This window comes from Myotis myotis, unplaced genomic scaffold, assembly GCF_014108235.1.
Source record: "Myotis myotis isolate mMyoMyo1 unplaced genomic scaffold, mMyoMyo1.p scaffold_m19_p_8, whole genome shotgun sequence".
In the NCBI taxonomy this organism is placed as follows: domain Eukaryota; kingdom Metazoa; phylum Chordata; class Mammalia; order Chiroptera; family Vespertilionidae; genus Myotis; species Myotis myotis.
Window position 1 is genome coordinate 33,684,152 of NW_023416390.1, and position 24,101 is coordinate 33,708,252.

General features: G+C 52.5%; 1 protein-coding gene across 8 annotated transcripts in view; it reads left to right on the forward strand.

Moving 5' to 3' along the window:
- AGAP1 (ArfGAP with GTPase domain, ankyrin repeat and PH domain 1) overlaps window positions 1-24,101 on the forward strand; it is a 413,197-nt gene that overhangs the window by 94,116 nt on the left and 294,980 nt on the right. For 2 of the 8 annotated variants that reach the window (XM_036318650.1, XM_036318653.1), the window contains exon 1: window positions 18,897-20,365. The exons of 4 other annotated variants lie outside the window; for them this stretch is intronic. In XM_036318650.1, the coding sequence (XP_036174543.1) occupies window positions 19,390-20,365 (976 nt within the window). In that variant the 5' untranslated portion in view covers window positions 18,897-19,389. Of the gene's footprint in view, window positions 1-18,896; window positions 20,366-24,101 lie in introns of those variants that run through there. 2 more of the 8 variants (XM_036318651.1, XM_036318652.1) reach the window with 2 other exon arrangements.

A 24,101-nucleotide genomic window follows, 5' to 3' on the forward strand; every position in this document is an offset into this window, starting at 1 on the left:
TGCTAATTTTCCCTAACCCAGGGGTGAGTCTGGAGGAGACGTTTATTTCTCTACTAGAGGCCCAGTGCACAAAATTCGTGCACTGGGGGGGGGTCCCTCAGCCAGCTTGCACCCTTTCCAATCTGGGACTCCTCGGGGGATGTCCGACTGCCGGTTTAGGCCCGATCCCACAGGGGCCTAAACCAGCAGTCAGACATCCCTTTCACAATCCGGTACTACTGGCTCCTAACCACTTGCCTGCCTGCCTGATTGCCCCAACCACTCTGCCTGCCAGCCTGATCACCCCTAACTGCTCCCCTGCTGGCCTGATTGACACCTAACTGCTCCCTTGCCGGCCCGATCGCCCCCAACTGCCCTCTCCTGCAGGCCTGGTCGCCCACAGCTGCCCTCCCCTGCCGACCATCTTGTGACAACGTGGGGGCGGCCATCTGTGATGATGAGGGGGTGGCCATCTTGTGATGCGAGGGTGTGAGGGTCAATTTGCATATTACCTCTTTATTATATAGGATTACAAAATAAGTCCTAGTGGCATTCTGGGTGCAGCTCTGCCTCTTTTTCCAGAAGATTGTAATCTTTCCATTATTCCATCATTGATTTGGTCACACTTTAAAAGCCTCTCACCTTTGTATACATCTTTTTTAAAATGAGCTCTGTGTGTCATTGCAGAAATGCAGAGACACTTGGAAGCTTCAGGGGGTGGCCTCCGGGGGCCCAGGCCCAGAGATTCGGAGCCAGTGGGTCGGGTGGGCCGGAGAGTGCATTTCTAACACCTGTGCCTCGTTCTGTGCTGATGCAGCTGGTCCTGGGACCAGGTGTGGAGGAGCTGCCCGGAGGCTGCATGAGGTGGAAGGGAGCTTGGGAGCAGACAGTGCACCAGGTGTCGCTCATCCAAGGACCTGGGATGAGCCTAGGCCAGGGGTGGGCAAACTTTTTGACTCGAGGGCCACAATGGGTTCTTAAACTGGACCGGAGGGCCGGAACAAAAGCGTGGATGGAGTGTTTGTGTGAACTTATATAAATTCAAAGTAAACATCATTACAAAAAAAGGGTACGGTCTTTTTTTTTTTTTTTTTTTTTTAGTTTTATTCATTTCAAACGGGCCGGATCCGGCCCGCGGGCCGTAGTTTGCCCACGGCTGGCCTAGGTCCTAGGTGTTATGGGGGTGATGAAAATGAAATCGATTAGAAATACTTTGCTTCTTCCATTATGAGATCATGGCCTGGCTTCTCTTATTATTGACTCTGGAGAGCCTTTTACATCCAAGTAGTGGCTTTTTAGTTTCCAGCTCCCGTTAACTTAGGGAGTTTCCAAGGCAACAGATCTCAGTAAAGCAAACTGGGTGACCAAGCTGGGGGCCTGTCAGAAAAATGTCTTTTTGATTGGAAAGTGATCTTTGGATGGAAAAGATGAAAATAGGCATCACCAGGCCTACGGGGAGTGATGTGAGGGAGCCCTTTGCTGCTCTGGGTGCTGGGTGTGTTTGTGGGCTCATGCATCACTCACCCCCCTCCGGCTGTCCCTTCCAGCCTCCCTGTCTCCCCATTCTGCCATCTCTCCATCCATCCATCCATCCATCCATCCATCCATCCATCCATCCCATGTTAGCTGTTCTCCATGGCAGCTCTAGGCCCTGAGGATACAGCAGAAAAGAACATAAGCGTCTGCAGGCTCATGCTGGGCCAACCAGTGACCACTGCAGTCCTGGGGGTCCTTGCAAATGAGCTTGTCCCCCACCTTCCTGCTCTGAAGAATGTCTGGCAAACAGGACATTGACAAACAACCTGAAAAAAGGTACTGACTTTCAGAATAGAAAAAGTGTAGTCTCTGCATATTAAAAAGCTGTGAGCATCGCTTCAATGCAGATGGAAGTCTAGAAAGACTCAGTGAAGGAATGTTTAGTGGAAAGAGCTGGCATGCGCCTCGGAAGAACTCCAGCCTCTGGGACTGTGGGCAGTGTGAAGAGCCGGCCACGACAGACACCTTTGTCTGTGGACAGGTGGGACCACTCGATGGGAAATGCCAACCGGCAGAGAGGCATGGTATCATTCGGAAAACTGTGCTCCGGAAAATCCACTTGTCTTAAAATTCTTTGTTTTTCATGTACTCTGATCCCCATTTGACAGATGAAAGGAAACCTCTGTGTAGAGAATGGTACACACAAATGGCTCTTCCTGATGTCTGAAAAGCTCAGACAAACAGGTTACAAAAACATGAAGATTCCCAGAGGTAAAGGGAAAAGTGCCAATTAGCCTGAGATGCCATTATTTGAACAAATAAGCAAAGGTTAAACCCACTGATGACAGGGACATGGAAATGTCCATCTCTATGACCAGTGTGTGTGTGTGTGTGTGTGTGTGTGTGTGTTAGGGGGCCTGTTACCAGAGGACGCTTGTGTGTCTGTGTGTAGGGAGGGGACGAGCAACACTTAAGTCTCCAAAATAATGATGGTGGGAGTCAGAATCATTCATTTTTTCTAGAAAGCAGTTTGAAAATGTGAACGGATAAAATATTGGTACACTTTGACCCACAGAGTATGCTTCTAGGAATCTAAGGTAAAGAAATGGCGATTTTCACCGGGATGGGTGGGTTGATTTATGTTCCCATCCTTCCTTGCTCCAGAGAGGAAGTAAAGCAGCCTGCAGACACAGGCAGGTGTTGAAAGGCAAGGGTCCCCTAAGAGAAGGTTTCCTCTCTAGGAGGCCGCCTTACATGACGGCGTCTTCTAGTATAAGACACTAAAGTTTGGGCACCTTGTTTTTGGAACTCAGTTTTGTAATGGCTGTTTAGTTGAGAGAGAAATACAGAATGATGCTCCCTGTGGGTACTAAGGGGGTCCATTTACCTTCATTTTAAAACATACCTGGACTGGGCAGGAGACCATCTGATGGGCTCCCCAGATGGCACAGGGAGGGGTCTGTGGTAAGCTCCCTGATTGACATGCATCAGCTTGTCCCTCTAGGAGCAACCCATCCAACCTGTGGGGCATCATCACCCAGGCCATCTGGTCACCCTCCAGCCTCTGTCCATCACAGCCTAAGGCTCTGCCCTCCCAGCCAAGGCCTCTCCTGGGTTCCTGGGTCTCTGAGATGCAGTCTCCTACACTCTCCTGGCTGGTTTACTCAACCCTGAAGAACCGCCCTAAGCAGGTTACCTGGTCACACATGTGTGGGGTGACAACATGGATTGCACCTTCAGAGAACAGCCCTCTCCTGGAGGCTGGGGGAGCTGTGTGCATGTGAACGCGGCCCCACCCATCCCAAAGCCGCAGGGAAGAGCGCTCAGCACTGGAGAGGAACCGAAGTGGGAAAGGTATCATATCCATTCTCTACTGACCACGCACAGCCTGACTTTGCAGGCAGCGGACCTGCCTCAAGACCCTCATCACTCACCAGCTCGCCAGTCTTGGGCAAGTCACATGACCTCTCAAAGCCTGTTTTCTCCTCTGTGAAAAGGACATAAGACCCAGCTGTCATGTGTGTCACCCCTTGCTGCTACTTAAAGGAAAGGGGTGTAGATTCACTGGGCTCTTCTTCCTGATTACCCCAACTTTGTTCACTCTTTGATGGATTAAGTAGTAAAGGGGAAACTCTCCAAGAAGGATTTAAAGGCTTGAGCAGACCACGAGATAGATGTAAAGATAGATTTTAAGAATCATTTCTGATTTGCTCAGAGCGTAAACAAAGTTGTCGAAAAGCCAGCCTACACCCAAGTGTAGAAATCAAACATAGCCTTTCTCATGTAAAGCGACGCGCGTCCGTGTTAGAGAGTAAGATAAAGGACCAGAGGAGAACCTGACGGTTGCCCAGCGGAGATTGTCATCAGTGTTCTTAGCTGCTTATTTCGGGCTGGAGTGTGATGAGTGATAAAAGGCAGTGGAGGGATTTTAATCATAACTGAATATTCACTGTAATGCACACTCCCCTCCGTCTCTTTGCAACATGTGAAATGTGACAGGGACGTGAATTGCTTCTTCTCTGCCCAGTGATGTGTTCATTGCGGTGGTATTTCCTGGACAGCTGAGGTTGCTTAGCTGTGTAACTGCAATAGCGAGATGAAGGAAGCAGATTTTCCAATTGAGTATTTTAACGCGTGATGGGTTGAAAAGGGGCATCAGAGTCTCCATCACGTACAGAGTTGGCCGAATGATGACAAGAAGAGTTGTAATAGGTACACCACTGTCCCCACGCGGGACGGGCGTACAGAGTGGTTTGCCCACTTGAAGGTCATCCTCAAGGACCTTGTGTGGGTTTAGTGGAGATGAAGTGGTCTCAGGACAGTGACACATGGGAAGTGACATGGCCCTGATGCTGGTAGTCAGTCGACCCCCCGGCCAGTCCTAAAATTGGCACGCTGTCATCCTGACCCACGGGACTGTGTAAAGACCTTCTCTTCTGTCCCCACGTGGCAGCGCTTGATGATAATGCCATCTGAAAAGTGTCCGTTATAGTCTCAGCTTTATTTTCCTGGAGGCAGAGGGGCTCGAGAAGGTTAGAATGGGAATATCCAGCCTATTCTATCAGAATGTCTGAGTCGCCCTCCTGGATACCTTTGACCACAGCTAAACATTTATGAGGTGTAGGCGGTGCGTTTCAATGCCAGCGCGTGGTGTCTTTGCCACTGTGATTGCATTCATATGGGAAGCCCAGCACACTCAGAAGTAAAATGACTTTCAGATTGCATCGTATCATTTCAAACAAAGCTCTTTCGTGAGTGAAGAGTGTTAATTTCTCTACCCTGAGTGTCCCCAGCTTCTCTCCTTTGCTTGAGGTGTGTGTTAACAGAAACACTTGTTTCCTACAAGGTCAGGACCGATCTAAAAGCAGACGTGTGCTTTGGGAGTGCATGCGTGCTGGTATTGAGAACGTGGCGTTGATTATGTGTACAGAAGCTGGAAGACAGGGTCACTAGCCTCACCTTTGTCCCTAAAGCCCTTCCTTCCATTTGGAGGTCATGCTTCGCTGTTGTGGCACATGCATTTTTCAGGTGTGTATTAATAAACCGAGTGGTGAGAACCACAGTGGGTGTAAAACTGGGAAGTGATGTCTTGAATTTGTTGCTAGGTGAGCTGAATGCTAATGAGGCCCAGGGACCTGTTTCAGAGTTGCAGCATCATACCTGCGCAGCCTGGGCTCCCGCCCTTGGTCGCATCAGGGTCTCACTTCTCTGTTACTTTCCCTTTATGTCCCCAGGGTTGTACTCCCCTCCCCCAGTTTCCAAAGTGAAAGTGGTGGAGATAACACACCTGGGCCGAGAGCGTTTCTCTGATACCTGATGACAACTGCATTGTGTCTGAGGCTGGGCTGTGAGCGAGTCGGGTGGAAGCAGAGAGCAGGTGCAGTTGAAGGAGCAGGTGGCTCCTGTGTTGCTTTTCCAGTCACCTTGGAGCTGGACGCCTTACTTTGTGGGGATGCCACCTACAGAACCATATACATAGAATATAACACATTTCAGAAGTACGATTTATTTGTGCTTAGTCTGCTCAGTGGAGATTTCAAAGGACCCCTCCCCACCCCCCCCACCCCCCACACTCCCATCCCCCTATCGTGGCTCTGTTGGATGCTTGGGGCGGTGGGGGCGGGGGGGCGGGGGAGGGGGCGGTTCTGTTGGAATAAGATCCTGGGTTTACATCTGGAGATTTATGGAAGGGGGAGGGCGATGCAGAGTGAGGCCAGGCCTTTGCAACTTTGAGAATTCCAGTAAGTGATGAGAGAGCGAGCTGGAGGGATGAGTTTGCCCTAAGATTGTGGTCCATTCCCACTGGCTTGGAGATGGGGGCGAGGGCACCCAGGGTATTGCTGTCATTTATCTGGAAATGGACATTTGGGTTTGAAGAACCTCTTTTGCAGAGTGGTCATGATATATGTGTGTTATGGGTACGTTAAAGTAAAAGTGTAAGAAACAATAGAATCTTACACCGCAAGTCTTGACTTCTGTGAAGTTAGGGATACGGTCTTTACTGTAACAGCTCGCTGGAGAAAGCAGCATTCACGCAGCTCGGAGCAGGGGGCCTTGGGTTGAGATTGCTGACCTCAAGCACACGGATTCTGTGTTTGAGCGAGAAATCCATCCCTCCACGTACTCCATGGGAAGGTAGGACAGAGTCCAGGGTGGATCCAGCCCACCGGGCCTTACTCTTCCCAGCTCCCCAGGCAGGATGGCCTTGAGACTGAGGGTGGAGACTCTGCTTCCTCCTGTGGGAGCTCCTCTCTGAGGCCTTCCTTTGTCACCTGCTGGTAACTGTTACTCCATGAGGGGCGCCGCCGGGACGCCAGGAGCCCAGCTGTGCCTAGCAGGGCCTGGTCGATGTCTGGCTGCTTTGAGTTTTCACTGAGAACAATGCCTTTTGTAAATCCAGACATGACTGTCACACATTGAACCACTCCCCTTACTTTAAGAATGGTGGTTATTATTTGCTAGTCACGATGGCATCTGTTGGAGCTGCATTGTATTCCCCCTGAACTCGTATGCGGGAGTCCTGGCCCCGGGCCTCAGGATGGTACTGTTCTGGGAGACGGGGTCTTCACAGAGGTCACCGGGTTATATTGAGATCACTAGGAGGGACCCTGATCTGCGTGACTGGTGTCCCTGTAAGAAGAGGAGATTCGGACCCGGGCAGGCACGGAGGGAAGACCCTGTGAGGACACAGGGAGAAGAGGACATGTACACGCCACGGCGCGAGGCCTGCCCACACCGTGATCTCAGACTTCTCACCCCCAGGACTGGGAGAAAATCAACTTCTGTTAACGAAACCCCTCGGTCTGAGGCATTGTTACAGCAGCCCCAGCTGGGCTTCAAACATCATTATGAACTTCAGCATGTTTGTCTGGCTAGTCCAGGTCGTCACAACCTCAGTGGCTGGTGCAATATTAATGGAAATTTTTCCTTTACACTTTACCCCTTTTGCTTGTTCGTTAACACCTCCTTTTTCTTTTTTATAAATATATTTTTATTGATTTCAGAACAGAAGGGAGAGGGAGAGAGAGAAACATCAATGATTAGAGAAAATCATTGATTGTTTGCCTCCTGCATGCCCCTCGCTGGGGATTGAGCCCCCGACCTGCCTGGAATCAAACCCAGGACCCTTCAGTCTGCAAGCTGATGTTCTATCCACTGAGCCAAACCAGCTGGGGCTGGACACCTCCTTTTTCTATTAGCAAAATGTCTTGTTGCTAGCCATGAGATTTTGCTTCAGAAATAACACTGCTAACACCCTGTGAGGGCCTGGGTAGCTGAACCCGTGGAGGTCTGGCTGTCTTCTCAGAAATGTGTGGTTTTCCTAATGCCCAGGCCCTGGTACTGATGGAATTGTATCTGGAATGTGTCTGAGGGTAAGAATGTATGGCTTTATAAGTGAGTATTTCTGTCTTAGGGAAGGAGGGTTACAATGGATTGTCTTTCCTGCTGCCTTTCAGGGTTAAGGTCAAGGTCTGGGTGGAGGAGGAGTGACAGGGCACTGGGGGCACCCTGGGTGGGGCAGGCAAAGGCAGGAGAGGGCGCCCAGGGGCTCAGGGCTCTCTGGAGGGGGCGGGTTACAGTTAGATTTGGCAGTGGGTGTGGCCATGTGGGGCCACTTGGCTTTCAGGGAGGAAGGCCCTGGAGTCTCAGGAGGAGGCAGAAGCCAGCCTGAAGCCTGTGAACTGGGTGGAGAGGCGAGGGCTCAGCGGGGAGGGGAGGGGAGGGGAGGGAGGGGAGGGGAGGGGAGGGGAGGGGAGGGGAGCGGGCTGAGGGTTTTGCTCAGCCTTTCCAGCAACTCTAGAAGGGAATGGAGTCTCAAGAGTGGGTTTGGCATTGTCCCTGGAGATTCGAATGAAATGGGAGCCTGTTTGACCCCACTGTGCCTTGAACTTTCAGTACCCCATTCCTGGGAATTTAGGTGAGGAGCACCTGTGTGCTGAACCACCATATCTGCCTACCTGCTCCCCAAATCCTTACCACGTGGCTTCCATCTTTTCCTTCCTCTTTTCTCCCCGCCGGGGTCAGAAGCTGAGTGGAGTGCAGAACTCTGGCTCTCTTTTGCAAAGTCGTTTCATTGCTCCCCAACCCCCCACCCCCAGGCCTGCCGCCCTTCGCTTACCCCTGCAGGGCTCCCTTTGGTCGGGTCCCAGCTTTCCTGAGAGTGGAGTAAGGTTGGGGAGGTTGACGGAGGTGGCGGCACAAACATTGCTGGACCCTTTACTGTGAGATTGGGCACCTTTTCAACTTCCCTGTGACTTGCTTTCCAGCATAAAATAGGGATTATGATAGTACCTGCCTCACCCTCACAGGCATTTGGGAAAGAAAAGGGAAGAACATCTGTGAAGTGCTCCAGCTGAGCCCGGCCTTCCCCAGTCACTGCGGAGGGAAGGGCATGCTTTCTCAGGGGTGGCCACCCAAGATCTGCTCTTTTTTCATTTTTTGTGGTCAGGGAAGAAATGAATCACCCTCTTTCCTGTCTTTCCCTAATCTTTGGAGCTTCTTAGATACACTTGAGGGGGAAGAAGTCCGGGAGGGACGCTATGGTGTAGCCTTGTAAACAGGGTGTTAAAGGGGGCGGGTCAAGCAAGTCAGCAGGCCTCTGCTGTTACTTGCAACTTGACCCAGGCACTACTGAGCCCTTTCAGAATTAATGTCGAATCTGCCCCCGGGATTGACAACGCTAACCATCAGGCAGTATTTATTAAACAGTGCCCAGACAAGGGCTGGGATTTAGAGATAAAGTTGGGTCCTGTGTCAAGCACCCTGGTCTTCTGGTGGGGGTCTGGTGGTGGTGGGGGGGGTAGTGGCTATGTAAATTACAGGTGTCAGGTCAGTAAAACAAGGTGTGCACAGGTGTGTGGTGGGGGTGGGGCACTCCTGAGCCCAGGCTCCTGTGATGAGTAGATTAGCTGGTCCTGCAGTCAGTCGCCAGCAGGAGGCGGTGGTGAGGCTGAGTACGGTGAGTTCAGGACTAGAGAGCAGCCTGCTGCGATGGAGTGAAGAATCCAGGGACGCAGCAGAACGCACATGGGTTCTGAGCACCAGGGCAAATGCTCGTGAACATCATCGCGTTTCTTTCTGAACTTGCTGAGCTTTATTTAGATTGTAATGGTTACAGATTCCACATCTAACCCGGGGGCCTGCTCGCTACATCGACACATTTGCCTGTCACATTTTCCCTGTATTGTCATCACCGTGAGACGGGTCACAGACACTTGGGCCGTTTTCCCGGGGTCACACAGGGCTTGCATCACCCTGGCCCGCTGTGGAGCCCAGCCCCTTGGCCACTCCCTGCAGTGGGGGCAGGGGGGCTTGGGATGCCAGTGAAGGAGTGACAGGGAGTCTCATGGTCGGAGCAGAATTGTACCCTGTTTGCTCTGGGAACCCAGAGGAGGATGAGAGGGTGGGCGATGGAGGGAGGAGTTCGAGCTGTTGGGAGGTGACTGGTAGAGGCCGAAGGGCATGCAGATGGAGGAGAGGCTTCCGCTTCTGTTTGTTGTTGTTTGTTAGTATTAAATGGAAGATAATTGAGTATTTTTCTGTGCTGGCCCAAGGAGAGACGATGGTGACTGATGGTACCAGGTGTGTTTGCCAACTGTGAGCAGGAGAGACGGTGTGGTTGGAGGCCCCAGGAAAGCTGAGCTGAGCGCATCTTTGCAGTGATGTTCTCAGGGAAGGCAGCAAGCCTGGATAGCTGGATAGGTCCGTGGGCACCAGGGCTGCAATGGGCCTGCAGGGTGCCAGCGCCCAGCCCCTCAGGTGGGGCTCCTGAAGTAGACCAGGGGCCTCCCACCCTTTCCTGAAGGTGTGGAGGGGCGGTCGGGGGGAAGTGCCCAGCTGATGCTGCTGGCCATGGACACATTCTGAGGAGCACCTGTCCATTGGTCTGGAGTTGCGGGGAAGCCCAGGTGGTCTTAGAGACAGCAGAGGCCTGCAGAGTAGTGGCTGGAGCAGACAGTGTCATGCCCCTTTGCCGGTTAGGGATGCACCCCAAGGATTGGGAAGGAGGGGATGTGTTAAATGAGTCTCCTGACAGGTCTAGTGGAGTCTGCAGAGAAAGGATGGCCAGCGTGGGAGGTTGTGGGCAGAGAAGGGGTGGTTGGAGCCCTAGATTGCAGAGTAGACAATCAAGGGCGTGGCCATGGGAGGAAGCCCTAGGAGCACAAGGAAGGGAAAGACCCCTGGAGCTGAGGAGGCAGGTGACCTGGGTCCCCATGGATGCTGAGCGCCCCTTTGGGTGGAGTGGCTGTGAGGGAGTGGCAGCAGGAAGCAGGGGCCCAGGGGTGGCACGTGAATCCTGGCTCTGTGTTCACTCACTGCCAAGCCAACTCGTAATGTCTCAGGTGGTTATGGGACTGACTCACGGATGGTAGTTCCCAGAGCTGGAAGGATGAGGCTCATTAACCTCCTTTCCAGACCTGGGAAGTCTTGTTGGTTTGTCACCAGCCAGATCCCTCCCCGGGACAGAGATGGCATAGGAGGGGAGTAAAGACTGAGGTGGGGAAATTGTTTGGCCGTGGCAAGCGTATCTATCACCCCCACTTCCTCCATGGACGATTCTGATGTTGGTGGTGAGTTTTTTAAAGGAGGCAAGCAGAGCAGAACGTCATGACCAGATGAAGGAGCCCAGTAACCGCCCGGCCTCTGTGTGTGTGTGTCCACCCAGCGTCTTTCCCCTGCAGGAACGCCTCCCCTGCTCCTTGCGGGCTGGTCGCTGATAAGAAGACGCGGATGTTTTATTCCTCTTTATTGTGTCAGATCTGATCCCCGTGACCCACTTCCCCTGTCTCCCCAGATTCTAACGCAGATTGTAACTACCCAGTGAAGTAGGAAGCCTGCTGCCACCAGCCACCGGGCGGTTATCCTCCGAGCCTGGGACACTGAGCGGGTGACAGTGGCTCCTAAGAGAAGGAGGGGGTCACCTGTTTGGGGTGGGGGGAGCGGTGGTAGGGCTTGGTCTTTGAACAGGCATCTTAGTCATGTTGCTTTCGACATTTAGAGAAAAACCTATCAAACCTTCAAGTCCCCTGGGCACAGATAGATTCCCCGATATCTCTGCAGCCAGCGCCAAATGTGATGCAGAGGTGAGAACGGATACCATTGGCTTTTCTTGATGGTGACTTTGGTCACAGTACTGATCGAAATTCCCGGGGCATTCTTCGTGACCTCGATTTTTATTTTCATAAAAACCCAGGACCTGGCAAACCTTTGGGGTGAGTGACTCTGAAGACAAGCCTGGTAAACACCAGATGTCACACACATTTAATTGGCAGTGTCTGAAGTGGGGCTCCGAGCCTGCTTTGAGGGGCGGGCAGACTCGTCCCTGTGTTTTGATGTTCGAGTGTCTGGAAGACGCTCCTGCAGATGTTGTTATTAGAGGCGGCCCTTCCAGTGGGTCTCGAAGAGGGAAATGTGACCAGGTCGGCCCTGCATGCCCTCGGAGACCGGGAAGCTTAGGCAATGGGTAGGAATTTCTTGGTTTTTCTCCACACAAATTCCAGAGCTTCCTTGCAGCTGTCCAAGGGACAGGTGCAAAGTGTGTGTTGCCCTAGATTAAATCCCTCTGACTCCTCAGCTGAATCTCTGCAGAGAGCTGGGGCGGATGGAAGAGGGGAGAGCACCACAGGCAGTTTGTGTTTGTTTCCATAATGTGACGGCTTATACATTTGGTTTTAATTTTATCTTCAGACACCTTTGCCTGACACTTAGGAAGAAATGCCATCAAGAAACTGCTGACATTTTCCTTTGTTTGGGAGTGAGGATCTACTCATAACTGACACTTATTGGCACATCTTAAAAAAATTAAGACTGAGCCCAGCTGGTGTAGTTCAGTGGTTGAGCATCAACCTATGAACCAGGAGGTCACAGTCACAATTTGATTGTCTGTCAGAGCACATGCCTTGTGGGCTCGATCCCCAGTTTGGGGCGTGCAGGAGGCAGTCAGTCAATGATTATCTTATATCATTGATGTTTCTACCTCTGTCTCCCTCTCCTTTCCTCTCTGAAATAAAACATATTTTTAAAAAATCAGGACTTCTCATTGGCAACTTAAGTGGATTATGAAGTCTCAGTATGGGTGTAGATGCTTCCTATTGGCTCACGGTACCAGGTGTGTGCAGGAAAGAACACGGGGCTGGAATTTCTCCGATCCCCACTGTGGCCTTGCCAGGTGGCTCCCACGCAGTCAGCTTCTTTATCTGAAAACTAGAGGCCTGGTGCACGAAATCCGTGCAGGGTAGGGTCTCTGTGCCTGGCCTCCCTGCCTCTCTGCCTTTTCCTTCCCTTGCTCCCTCAGCCCCCTGCTGCTGCCACTGGTTGCCTGCCCCGTCCCCTGGTGGTCAGCGCACATCATAGCAAACGATCAAACTCCTGCTCTCCTGGTCGAACTCCCGAGCGGACAATTAGTGTATTATGCTTTTATATATATAGGTGGGTTTTGTTAAACCCTAGCTTGCAGTAATTTACATGGCTGTTCACATTTGCAGAGGATGGAGTCATGCCCCTGACCTAGTGCAGGAGTGACATGGGAGGGGATGGTGTGATAGGCAGCTCCAGCCCTCGGCCCATTGGCCTGTCCATACTGGAGCCCAGGTCCCTGCCCGGGCTCCTGGAAGGTGACCCAGCGAGCTTAGCTGAGGTCACACGTGTTCTCGGTGCTTTGTCTCCTCCACAGGGGGCTCATGCTCAAAACCTTCATGCACCTTGCATAGGACATTTTCTAATTGATGATAACATGCTGCTTTAGATTTTAAAGATTTAATGGTGGCAAAACTTAATTTTTTTTCCTTCCAGCATTCACGTTCGTGAGACTCTTACACTAAATGTCATTGGTGATGTGTCTGTCATGGAGTGAGGACCCACAGTATTCTCATCTATCATGATAGCGGTTCTTCCTGTTTTGGGAGGGATTCCTGGGAATAATTGCTTCTCTTTTCACTGGGAGACCTTTGGGAGCTTTTTATGAATATATTCAGAGTCAGGGATTCAAGGAATGTTTGCATTAAAAAAATGAAAAAGTGGGAAGTTAATGTAAGGACGGGGGAACCACGCGCCCCTTCCCACGCGTGTCTTGCCTGTCCCTTTGAAGTAGTGCTTCTCTTCTGGTGGCATTCCCTCCCCCTCCCCCCCGCCCGGCCCGGAGCTATTTGGCAATGACCACACTTTTGGCACAGAACAGCCCCTGACAAGGAGTGGTCCAGCTTAGCATGCCCACGGTGTGAGGTAGAGATGTCTTGCTCTGGATGAAGGCCAAATCCCACCTCCCTTTCTGAAGACATTTTTAAGTATTTTGGTGAGAAATAATAATTTTCTGTCTGCCTCTTACCTACCTCTTTTTTACATAACACTTTTTCCTAGATGTTGTTTGTGACACAGCCCCACTCCCACCCCCATCCCAGCACCCTGTCATTGTGCAGAGTGCTCTGGGCGGGGTCAGGGCAGTTCACACCACTGTCTACCTGCTGGACAATGGGAGACTGTCGAAGCAGGTGGGCCTCTTGCTGAAATATTGCCAGTCCACTGACTGTTGGGGCAGCATTCCCCATCGGCCTGGCGGGTGAAGTGTGAGCACCACGCCGCTGCCCCACTCAGGGTGCACGACTGTCAGCACCTCGTAGTGCTGTCTGTCCTCTAGGAATCCCTGGGAAGACAGCCCAGAGATGACAGTTATGGGCGGGACACTGAGCTGGACGCCAGGTACGGCTGCGGGTGGATCTCTGATTCCTTCACTGCCCACCCCACCCGCAGTCACCCAGTGGCCCTGGCCTCTCTACAACACTGCCTGATCCTCAGATCCAGGGATGCCTTTGGACAGGAAGTGGACCAACGAAACCTTTTCTTCTAATCTAGGTCAAACCAGATTGGGTTATGACAAATAGTGCTGACCTGCTGTTAGTCTCATTGCGCCTGGAGCACACCGTGAATGGAAAAAGGTGTGGAGGGTGGGTGCTGCCTGTGATGCCTGTGTCTCTGTACATGACACGCAGCCCCGTGGCCGGTGGGTGGGGACTGCACTGCTGTCCTGGAGGAAAAGCAGGCGGGATGCGGGTGCTCAGAGGACCTCCCGGCGTTCCTTCCTGCTGGGTCAGCATGTCCTGGCCCCAGACCCACACTTGTCCTCCGGTGACTCAGAGACTAGGGTCAAGTCCTTTCCTCTTTTACTCTTCCACTTGTGGCTTCCAGTTTATGAAATGAGAAAATGGGCCCCCAGTGAGTTCAGCCCAGGCTGGGCGATTGCAGGAGGGTTGTTGGTCTGCAGAGCTGAGCTCAGAACACTTTCCTCCTGAAATGATCCCACTGAGTCTCATGCCAAGAGGTAACACATGAAACTGCTCGTGAAACATAAATATCTTTCTTTTTGCTTTTTTTTAAAAAATCCTCTCCCGAGGATATTTTTCCATTAATTTTTAGATAGAGTAGAAGGGAGGGAGGGAGGGAGGGATAGAGAGAGAAACATCGATGTGAGAGAGACACGTTGATTGGTTGCCTCCTGCACACACCCTGGCCAAGGCCAGGGATCGGACCTGTGACCCTTGGGTGAACCGGCTGATGCTCTAACCCAGTGGTTCTCAACCTTCTGGCCCTTTAAATACAGTTCCTCATGTTGTGACCCAACCATAAAATTATTTTCGTTGCTACTTCACAACTGTAATGTTGCTTCTGTTATGAATCATAATGTAAATATCTGATATGCAGGATGGTCTTAGGCGACCCCTGTGAAAGGGTCGTTTGACCGCCAAAGGGGTCGCGACCCACAGGTTGAGAACCGCTGCAGTCTAACCACTAAGAACACTAGCAAGGGCTCTCTTTGCTTCTTACAGTATCTGTCAGTCATCCCGATGCCTAACAATAACCTTTCCGGGGGGGCGGCCCCTGACCTGGAGGAGGGGCTCTTTGCTGGTTCCTGGATGGACCTGCAGGGGCCAGGGAAAGCCACTGCTTGGCAGCTTTCTGTTGCCCACAGGCTGGGTTCTGCTGATACTGCAAGCATAATTAGTAACTGAGCTCTGTTATTGGAAGTCAGGTTGAGTTGCATTTGACTCTGCTGACTACCCATGGTTTCCTTTAAATAAGGCTTATCAGCTGTAGTAACACTTGTGAAATAGCATTCTTGTGCAGGGTGTTGAATTTATAGGCAGTTAGAAATGGCACAGAACAGGGAAGTCATGGAAGGGTGGCCAAAGGATCTCATAAACTTGGAACTGGGAGAGCGAAGCCAGCTGCCAGGGTGGTGAACGGGAGGAGACAGGCTGATCCCTGTCCTGGACCCCTCTGCAGTCCTTCCCCCCCTCCACCATGGGGTCCCAGCAGCACTGAGGTCTGCCCGCCTGCTCTTTGGTGTGGATGAGGCAGGGAGACCAACTGCAGGCTTTTTTTTTTTTGCCAACATGGTGATATATTCCATCGCATGGAAAAATTAGATGGTCTCTAGACTCTAGAGCAGTGGTTCTCAACCTTCCTAATGCTGCGACCCTTTAATACAGTTCCTCATGTGGTGACCCCCAACCGTAAAATCATTTTCGTTGCTACTTCATAATTGTAATTTTGCTACTGTTATGAATCATAATGTAAATATCTGATATGCAGGATGTATTTTCATTGTTACAAATTGAACATAATTAAAGCATAGAGATTAATCACAAAAACAATATGTAATTATATATGTGTTTTCCGATGGTCTTAGGCGACCCCTGTGAAAGGGTTGTTCCACCCCCAAAGGGGTCGCGACCCACAGGTTGAGAACCGCTGGTCTAGAAGGTCCCATTTAAAAGGCAGCAGGGAAATAAAGCACAATGCCGTTTGAACATATATAGTGGGGTTATTTTTATTTAAAGGCAGGTCTGGCTGTTAAAGGGGATTTGGAGTGACAGGTTCTGTCTGAGCCTCTGTTTCTGTGCATCGGAAGAGCCCATGTATCCGGGGCAGTAGGGAGAGGCGGTTCTCAGGATTTTCAGTCTAGAGTCTCTAGACACGGGTCTAATGTGGAATTATGACGCTGGGGGAGAAAAATCAGTGCTTCTTTGCAAGGTGGGAGACACTACAAAATAGTGGCCAGACACACTGGGCTGCGGCTGGAAGAGGTTCCCTCCTTCAGTGTCTTCTAAGATTCAGTGTCATCTAAGGTGGATGGAATGGAATCTTCTACTCTGCTGGCTGCATCCTCCTACGGCTAAGTGCAAAACCTGGGCTGGAGTTGGGACAACCATGCACTAATTGGAAGACACTAGCAGCGGTTCATTATTTGGGCTCTGAGGGATACTGTTTTATTTTTTTACCTTGGGCTCTGAATGCCTCAGATAACAATATACGTATTATATTGGCCTTTAAGTCTCTACAGCTGCAGTTGTAACATGGCTTTGGCCGATCTTAGTGGTGCTCTTCTGTTAGAAAGAGAGCCGGCTACTGTGTCCTCACCTAATCAGTGTCCTCCTCTCTTGTTTTTTCATGTTAAATCACTTGGCCTTGAAAACTGCATCATCTTTCATGAGTTTGTGAATTCTTTAGGGACAGAGGCCCCGCCTTCTTACTGCTTAGCGTTGCAATAATGAATAAAGGAACAAACAGAAAAATGAGTAAATGAAAACTTACTGAGATGTTCAAATCTCATTTGTTCCATTAATGTCAAGTTCAATAACAGTCACACATTTGCTCCTCTCTTCATTGCCAAGAAAGCAGAATGCTGACACTTCCTGAGATAACGGAAATGACATTGTAGCATGGGAATGGGTAGAGGCAGTGTGATCCCTAGACCCTGGGTTCAGCTCTCAGCCAATAGCTGTGTAGCCTGCGGAAAAGTGCCCACCCTCTCTGAGCCTCCGCATCCCCCTAACTTGATGGGCTCTAGAAACCTCATCTGCCTGGCTCCTACTCCTGAAGTTGGTGGTTCTTGGGTCTAAACAATGAGGGCTTTTTATTGAAGCTTAAAAGGTAAGACCCATCTGTCCCGGCGCCCTCACTTTGCCTTGAGGACATGTTAGAGGCATTGCTCCTGAACCTTTGGGTGCCGGAGGCTGGTGGACAGAGCTTAAGACCCTGTGGGTAGGAATCATGTTGGTGAGGTACAGCCACTGAGGGTGGTCAGATGTGCTTTAGAGTGTTGGGGTGTGTGTGTGTTTTTTAACAGACTTTATTTTTAAGAGCATTTTTGGGTTTGCGGCAATACTGCCCCAAAGGCACACAGATTTCCCATGTACCCCGGGCCTCCACACATACACGGACTCCCCCATTATCAACATCCTCCTCCAGATGCTGCATTTGTTACAATGGATGAGCCTACATGGACTCATCACAATCACCCAGAGCCCATAGGGTACATTAGGGTTCACTCTTTTTTTAAAAAAATATATTTTTATTTCAGAGAGGAAGGTAGAGGGAAAGAGAGATAGAAACATCAATCATGAGAATCATTGATTGTCTGCCGCCTGCATGCCCCCTACTGGGGATTGAGCCTGCAACCCAGACATGTGCCTGTGACCAGAATCAAACCCACGACCCTTCAGTCCGCAGGCCGACACTCTATCCACTGAGCCACACCAGCCAGGGCTGGGGCTCACTCTTGGTGGTACACATCCTGTGGGTTTGGACAAATGCACAGTGGCACGTACCCATCATTAAGGAGTCGTACAGAGTATTCTCCCTGCCCTTTTAAGTAAATAAATTGAATCAACTAGCAGTCTTTCTGATTTATCTCATTCAATCTGAATATTTCATTTCACTCTGAGGTGACTGAAATTCAGGTTTCCTAGGTCATACCCTCCTTCATAAGAGACCTCACGACTCATCTCTCTGTTCTTTCAGTGCCATGAGCATGACAGGTGCCCCATACTCGCTGCCTGACGAGAGAAGGGGCAAGCAGCCCCTGCAGACGGTCCTGGAACCTGGAGGACCGCCTGGCCAGGAGCACTGTCCCTAGAAGCAGCCCCTGCACCACCTTTAGCATGTCTCGGCCCAGAGAAGGCTGTGGAGCCTCTGGTCTGATTGGTGGAAATTGTATTTATGAGATTTTCCTTCTGAAACTTGAACAAGCAACCTGAAATCTCTCTGTTCAAGACATCGTGAAGAACCAAGACTCTGGTCAGCTATGTGTGAACCCCGTGCTGCGCTGCATCGAGTAGTGTCAGGAACCACGATTATAGAGCCAAGAGGTGGCGAGTGGGGTGTTTGATGGAAGAGAAACAAAGTGTTCATATTAATGGTAAATGGGTGCTTAATTTAATGGTAAACAGAGTGCCCAGCACACAGTTCCTTAGCGAAGTTAGTCCTCACAAGAGTGCTCACATTCAGGTACATTTCCTTCGTTGCCATTTGACAGGTGTAAAAACGGAGGTGGCCAGGAAGTGGACAAGCCTGGCCAGGACAGGCAAGGCTTCTTCCTGCTCTTAACCACTGTCTTCTCCTGCCTGTTGTGCAGGTAGCAAGTACCTGCCTGTCCAGAGCCTTTCCGCACACACTGGGAAGTACTAGGAGTGAAGCACAGCCATCTCAGAGCTGCCATCGTCACCCCTCTTTGTTCTCTCCTTCCTGGGAGTGCACGTGTTCCTGTGCAAAGTTAGAGGTACCTAAAATACCTTTTTTAACAAATGCCATCAACTAGCAGTCTTTCTGATTTGAGTCACGATCTTGTCAAACACCGTGTTTAGGGGAGATGCTTCATAAACCAGCAGCAGATGAGAGAGGATCCATTTTTGCAGCCAAGTTCAGAGTTTTGGTGTCAGGTTAATGTTCAGGCAGGGCATCAGGTGGACCCCCTGGAGGCTCCGGTCCGCGCGGCCGCGATCCACCCCGGTGCTTCGGCCTGCCCGCCGAGCCGCGCTCCCGCCGCCACCGCCGCGCTCCCGGGACCTGGCGGCCGGCTGAGCGCGCGGCCCACGGTCACTGCACGTCGGCGCCCGCCCGCCCGCCCCGCCCGGGAGCGCGTTTCCATTTTAAACCGCCGCCCTCCCGCCCCTAGGCCGCGGCGGCGCAGCTGCCTGCGCGTCTCGGGCCCTGGGAGCGGCGCAGGCTCCGGAGTCGCCGAACTGTGCAAAAAAGGCCCGAAGATGCGAGCCGGCCGCACGCCTTAGACAATGAAGCCGCGGGCGCCGCCGCCCGCCCCGGGCCCTGCGCGCCGCGGCCGCACCTGCCGGCCAGACCGTCCCGGCTTCTGACTGCCCGCCCTCCCGCCGCTCCGCCCACCCGCCCCGCGGGCCCATGGCTGGGCGCCTGGGACCCGGACCCCCGCACTCGTGCCGCGCGGCGCACGGGCCGGCGGGCGCCAGGGGCGCCATCCCTGCAGCTTAAGCGCGGCCCTCGCGGCGAGCAGGGGGCGTGGGCCCTCTCCCCGCGCGCCCGCTCGCTCCGCCTCGCCCGGCGACTGCCCGATCGCGCGTCCCGGCCCGCGGCGCTGGATGCAGAGGAGCCCCGGCGGGCGGCGCGGCGGCTGCGGCCCCGGGCGACATGTACCTGCTGGACGTCGGCGGCGAGCCCGCGTCTCCGCCCGCGGACGCGATGCCGCGCGGGACGCCCCCCAGGAAGACCGTTTACCGCATCTCCGTGACCATGGTCAGGAAGGAGCAGCTGGCCGCCCCAGGCCCGGGTGGTCCCGACCCGCGTCCCACTCGGAAGCTCCGGCCCGGACGCTCCCCGGACGCGCCCGGGCGGCTGGTGGAGGAGGAGGAGGCAGAGGATGCTGCGGCGGCCACTGAGGACCCAGAGGGCTGCCGGCCGCGCGCCTGGGACGTCCGCACCTACCGCACCCGCAGCACCGGGCAGCTGGAGCTGGGGCGGCTTCGGCCGTGCACACGCGGCACGGAGCCCACGGACCTGGCCGGCAGTCCCCCGGCCGTGGAGCAGGAACCCGGGTCGCCTACGCCCGGCAGCCCCGACGTGGAGGGGATCCGGGCCGCGCCCCTGCGGCGGAGCCTCAGCTTCAGGCACTGGAGCGGGCCCGAGGCCCCGCGGGAACGGGCCCCGGGCCGCGGGAGGCGCCACAGCAGCTCTATGAGCCTGGCCTGGGCGCCGGGCGGCGAGACCGTGGCCGACCCCGGGGTCGTCCCCGAGCCCGCGGCCGCCGCGCAGCCCGCCTCGGAGAAACGCAACACTCTGGACGTGGGCGAGGTGCTCAGCAAAAACGATGCGCTCTCGGACTTGGAGCGCTGGGAGCGCAGCAAGAGCAAGAACCGCACGCTGGACAACAGCGACCTGCAGCGGCTGGAGCGCGCGCGGGCCGCGGCCGCCGGCCCCAGCGCGGTCTCGGAGCACAGGCTGCTGCGCTTCTTCAGCGGCATCTTCGCGCGCAGGGACGGCGCACCCAGCGGCGGGCCCTCCCCGCGGAGCGGCTCCTTGCGACCCCGTGGCTACTTTAGCCTGCGACGCGCCCCGGCCGACGCGCACTCATCCAGCGCCGAGAGCATCGAGGGGTCCCCGCGCAGAGGTGGGCAGTGCGGCCGGGGTGGGAGGGCAGTGGTGGGAACCTTCGGGCCTCGCGGCGGGCCTGCTCAGCAGAGTGCGCTGGGACTGGAGGGCAGCTAAGGGACCTGCCCTCCCAGGTCACCCGCCACACGTGGTTGTGCAGGACGCGAACCCGGGTACTGCAGTGTCCCCCCACTAATAATTCTGCGGCGTCTGGATATTCTTGACTGGCCTTGCTTCCAGCTGCGTGTGGTGGCGCCATTCAGGGCTTGTGATCTAAGCCCCCGTGAGCCTGTTTCAGGAGAAATCACCTTGCCAAGTGGCGCCTTTCTCCCGCGGTGCTGGCTCAGGCCTCTCCATCCGCAGGCCCAGGGAGCTGGCAGCTTGCTGCCACCTGGGATACCTGTGGGCGGCTCTAGGAGGCCAGGCCTTGGGCCGAGGCTGCCGCACAGGTGGCACGCCTGGCGGGGAGAAGCAGCTTTCCTCTGTTGACATCTTACTCCACCACCAAGCCTGGTGTCCTCGTCAGGGCTACCTGGAGGTGGTACTGTGGGTCCTGTGCTGTGGCCTCGGCTGTTGGCCGGCTCTCACCTGTTGTGCTTGGTCAGGGATGTAGGCCCCTCTCCCTGGCCTCCCCACCAGTAGGTGTGTTAGGAGGAAAGCGCCTGTGCCACAGGATTCTTCTTCCTGGGCGTGATCTCTGGTATGCAGGCAGGGAAATCACAGCCTGGAGCCTGTCCTCTGCTCTCTGAGGCCCTCTGACTAGGACCTGCAGGGAAGGTTCCCAGGAGGTGTGATAATATTCTGGTGCAAGAATCGGGTAGCCGCTGATAGTGTTGGGGGGTCAAAACCTTTCAGAACCTGCAAAACACGGACCCCTTCTCTCCACATGCCTGGGCATCACTCTGCAGGAGGAGGCAGGGTGGGCCAGGGAGCCTCTCCCAAGGGTTGGGGTGGGGGATGGTCGGGGTGGGGGATGGTGGGGTGGGGGATGGTCGGGTGGGGGAGGTCTCAAGATCCGGTCCCCATGCACTTCCCCACTGAAAGGTCAGTAGGCCATCAGTACAGCGCTGCTGCTGCTGCTGCTGCTGCTGCTCCTCCTACAGGTAAGGCTGGTAAAACGCTGCAGTGTGGCAGCCTTTGGTTAGAGACTTTCCGCTGCCAACTCACCTTCCTCCTGTAGGTCACCAGTTACCTGAATACCTGGGGGTGTAGTAAAACCAGACAATGCAAAGAAATTGCTGCTCTTGACGTTAGTATTTTTTAAAAAAATATATTTTATTGCTTTTTTTAACAGAGAGGAAGGGAGAGGGATAGAGTTAGAAACATCCATGAGGGAGAAACATCGATCAGCTGCCTCCTGCACACCTCCTACTGGGGATGTGCCCACAACCAAGGTACATGCCCTTGACAGGACTCGAACTGGGACCTTTCAGTCCGCAGGTCGACGCTCTATCCACTGAGCCAAACCAGTTAGGGCGACATTAGTATTTTTAAGTGAAGACAAATAATGTCACCTTCTGATATGCTTCTGATGATCCTCCAAATGTGAGAATATTTGAAACCAAGAAGTTGAATGTGCAATTGTATTAAAATCTGATATTGTTCTTAGTGAGGATACAGTATAATGTACCTGTTGCCAGCCTGGCATTAGTTTAACTTGCTGGATTTTGTTTTTAAGCAGTATTTATTATTTTCCCAACAATTTGAAGCATGGCGCATGAATCGTTTACCCATATGTGGTTGTGTAATCCACACCATCCATGTCCAGATGTACCAGGAGTCTTGCCTTGAAGAGTTATTTGTCTGTAGGTGAAACTTGGTCAATGATGGCCTTAAATGATCAGGGTCAATGGTGTGGCCCGTACTTTTCACCCCAAAGTCTTTCTTCAATTACAATTGACATTCAGTATTATTTTATACTAGAGGCCTGATGCACAAAATTCGTGCAAGGGACTCGGCCCTTACAGCCCTGGCTGCCGCCACCCTCTGAGGGGCAATCAATCTTGCGCCACCTCCCCCACCCCCCACCCCACTGGTCGTTCTGCTGTCAGGTCTAATTAGCATATTAGCTCTTTATTATATAGGAGCATTAGTTTCAGGTGTGCAACATAGTGGTCAGCCATCCATATAATTTACAAAGCGATCCCCTCACTATGTGCTGCACTTTATATCCCTGGAACTAATTTGCACATCTTGTGTTTTAACCTGCCTTGGGAAACTTGTGTTAGGAGGCACCATATTGGACTCCCAACCATTATCCCATCCCTTCCCACATGCGCTGAAAATATTTAAAGATCCTATGAGTTACTTTGGTTTGTATAAAGTTGCTACTTCCCTTCACGTTCAGTGGAAGTTGAGCCACGCAGCCCAGTCCCCCCTCTAATAGTAGGCTTGCATCTTTGCTCTCATGGGCTTTGTAGAAAACAGTAATTACCACTTGGGTTCCAGACAAGTATGCATCATAGAGGGAGAGGGCGAGGGAGAAGCACAAAGGATGTAGAATAAGGGTGGCCCTTGTGGTACCTATTGATCCCAGGTAAAAGCACTGGCATTTGGGTGTTCCCTTTGGTTCAAATGGGTAGATAGGTTTGAAATATAAAGGTGTGAAGTTTGTTGGAATTTTTCCCTCTAGGGCAGTAGAAGATAACTAGTAATAATTGGAAAGGTGCTTGGTTTGTTTGGCCCATCCTTCTCCAGGTGGAGTTACTTTGGTCTGAGGGTAGGGTTGTGGGTTGTGTAGAAAAACCGAATGTTAATGAACTAAGTCACAGCACACACAGTCAGAACTGCAGGACCTTATTTTATTCTGAAGTTCTAGGCAATGACAGAAAGGCCACCTTTTTCACCTGCCTTTGGCTAATATGCCTGAAATGTCATGGCTCTTAAGATCTTTATAAGACCAGTGTCCTTACAAGTAAAAGGTACACCCCCCCACAGCTGTTAGGTCTCATTTTAGTGTATACTTGCCCACATTTTATATGTTGGCTTCCTATGACACAGTTTTTCATAATTTAGGTGCTAATTAAGTGAGGTTATGACTTCAGGGTAAAAATCTCTAAGGCGCCAGTCAGACACAGTGATACAGGCCCGTTTCTCTGGGAATGTCAGGAGGCTGAAGGTGCCCAAGGCCTTGCCCGCAGCTGGGGCCAGGCGGGCTTGCAGGACTCGGAAGATGTGGATATTAGCGAGGTACCGTGGTGCAGGCTCCAGAACTCGGCCCGTGTGGTCGGGCAGCACTCAGCGATCAGACACTGGTGATTTGTAGCAAAGTCTGAGATACTCACATTCAGTACGATAAACGTTTTGCCACCAAGAGTCTGATAGACGGTTTTTTTGTTGTTTTTTTGGCCTTTTTGGATTTCAGAATAACAGATCAGCTATTGTGGACCCATGATGTGATATATACCGTGTTTCACTAGTTTTTTTAAATCTTGGCCACAGTATTAAAATTTGAAGTTTTTTCAAGTCTAAAGGAAATTAGAGAAGATTGTCATCAGGCAGGCGTTCCTTTTGTTAGACTCTTTCAGCTAGGGAAGCAAGATGGTTGGAGTCTTGTTTTAAGTCACACACAGGCTTCCACATCACATACCTGTGATTTTCCTATGTTCTTAACTGGGCATCGGGGTGGAAGGTTTGAAGCTCCTACCTTCTCAGAATGATTCTCTTGTCCTTTGTAATCCCTGTTGGTTCACGTCTGTTTAGGCTCTTTCTCTCCCTAACACCCCCTCCCCCCGCCCCCTCCTCTCCCCCGCCCA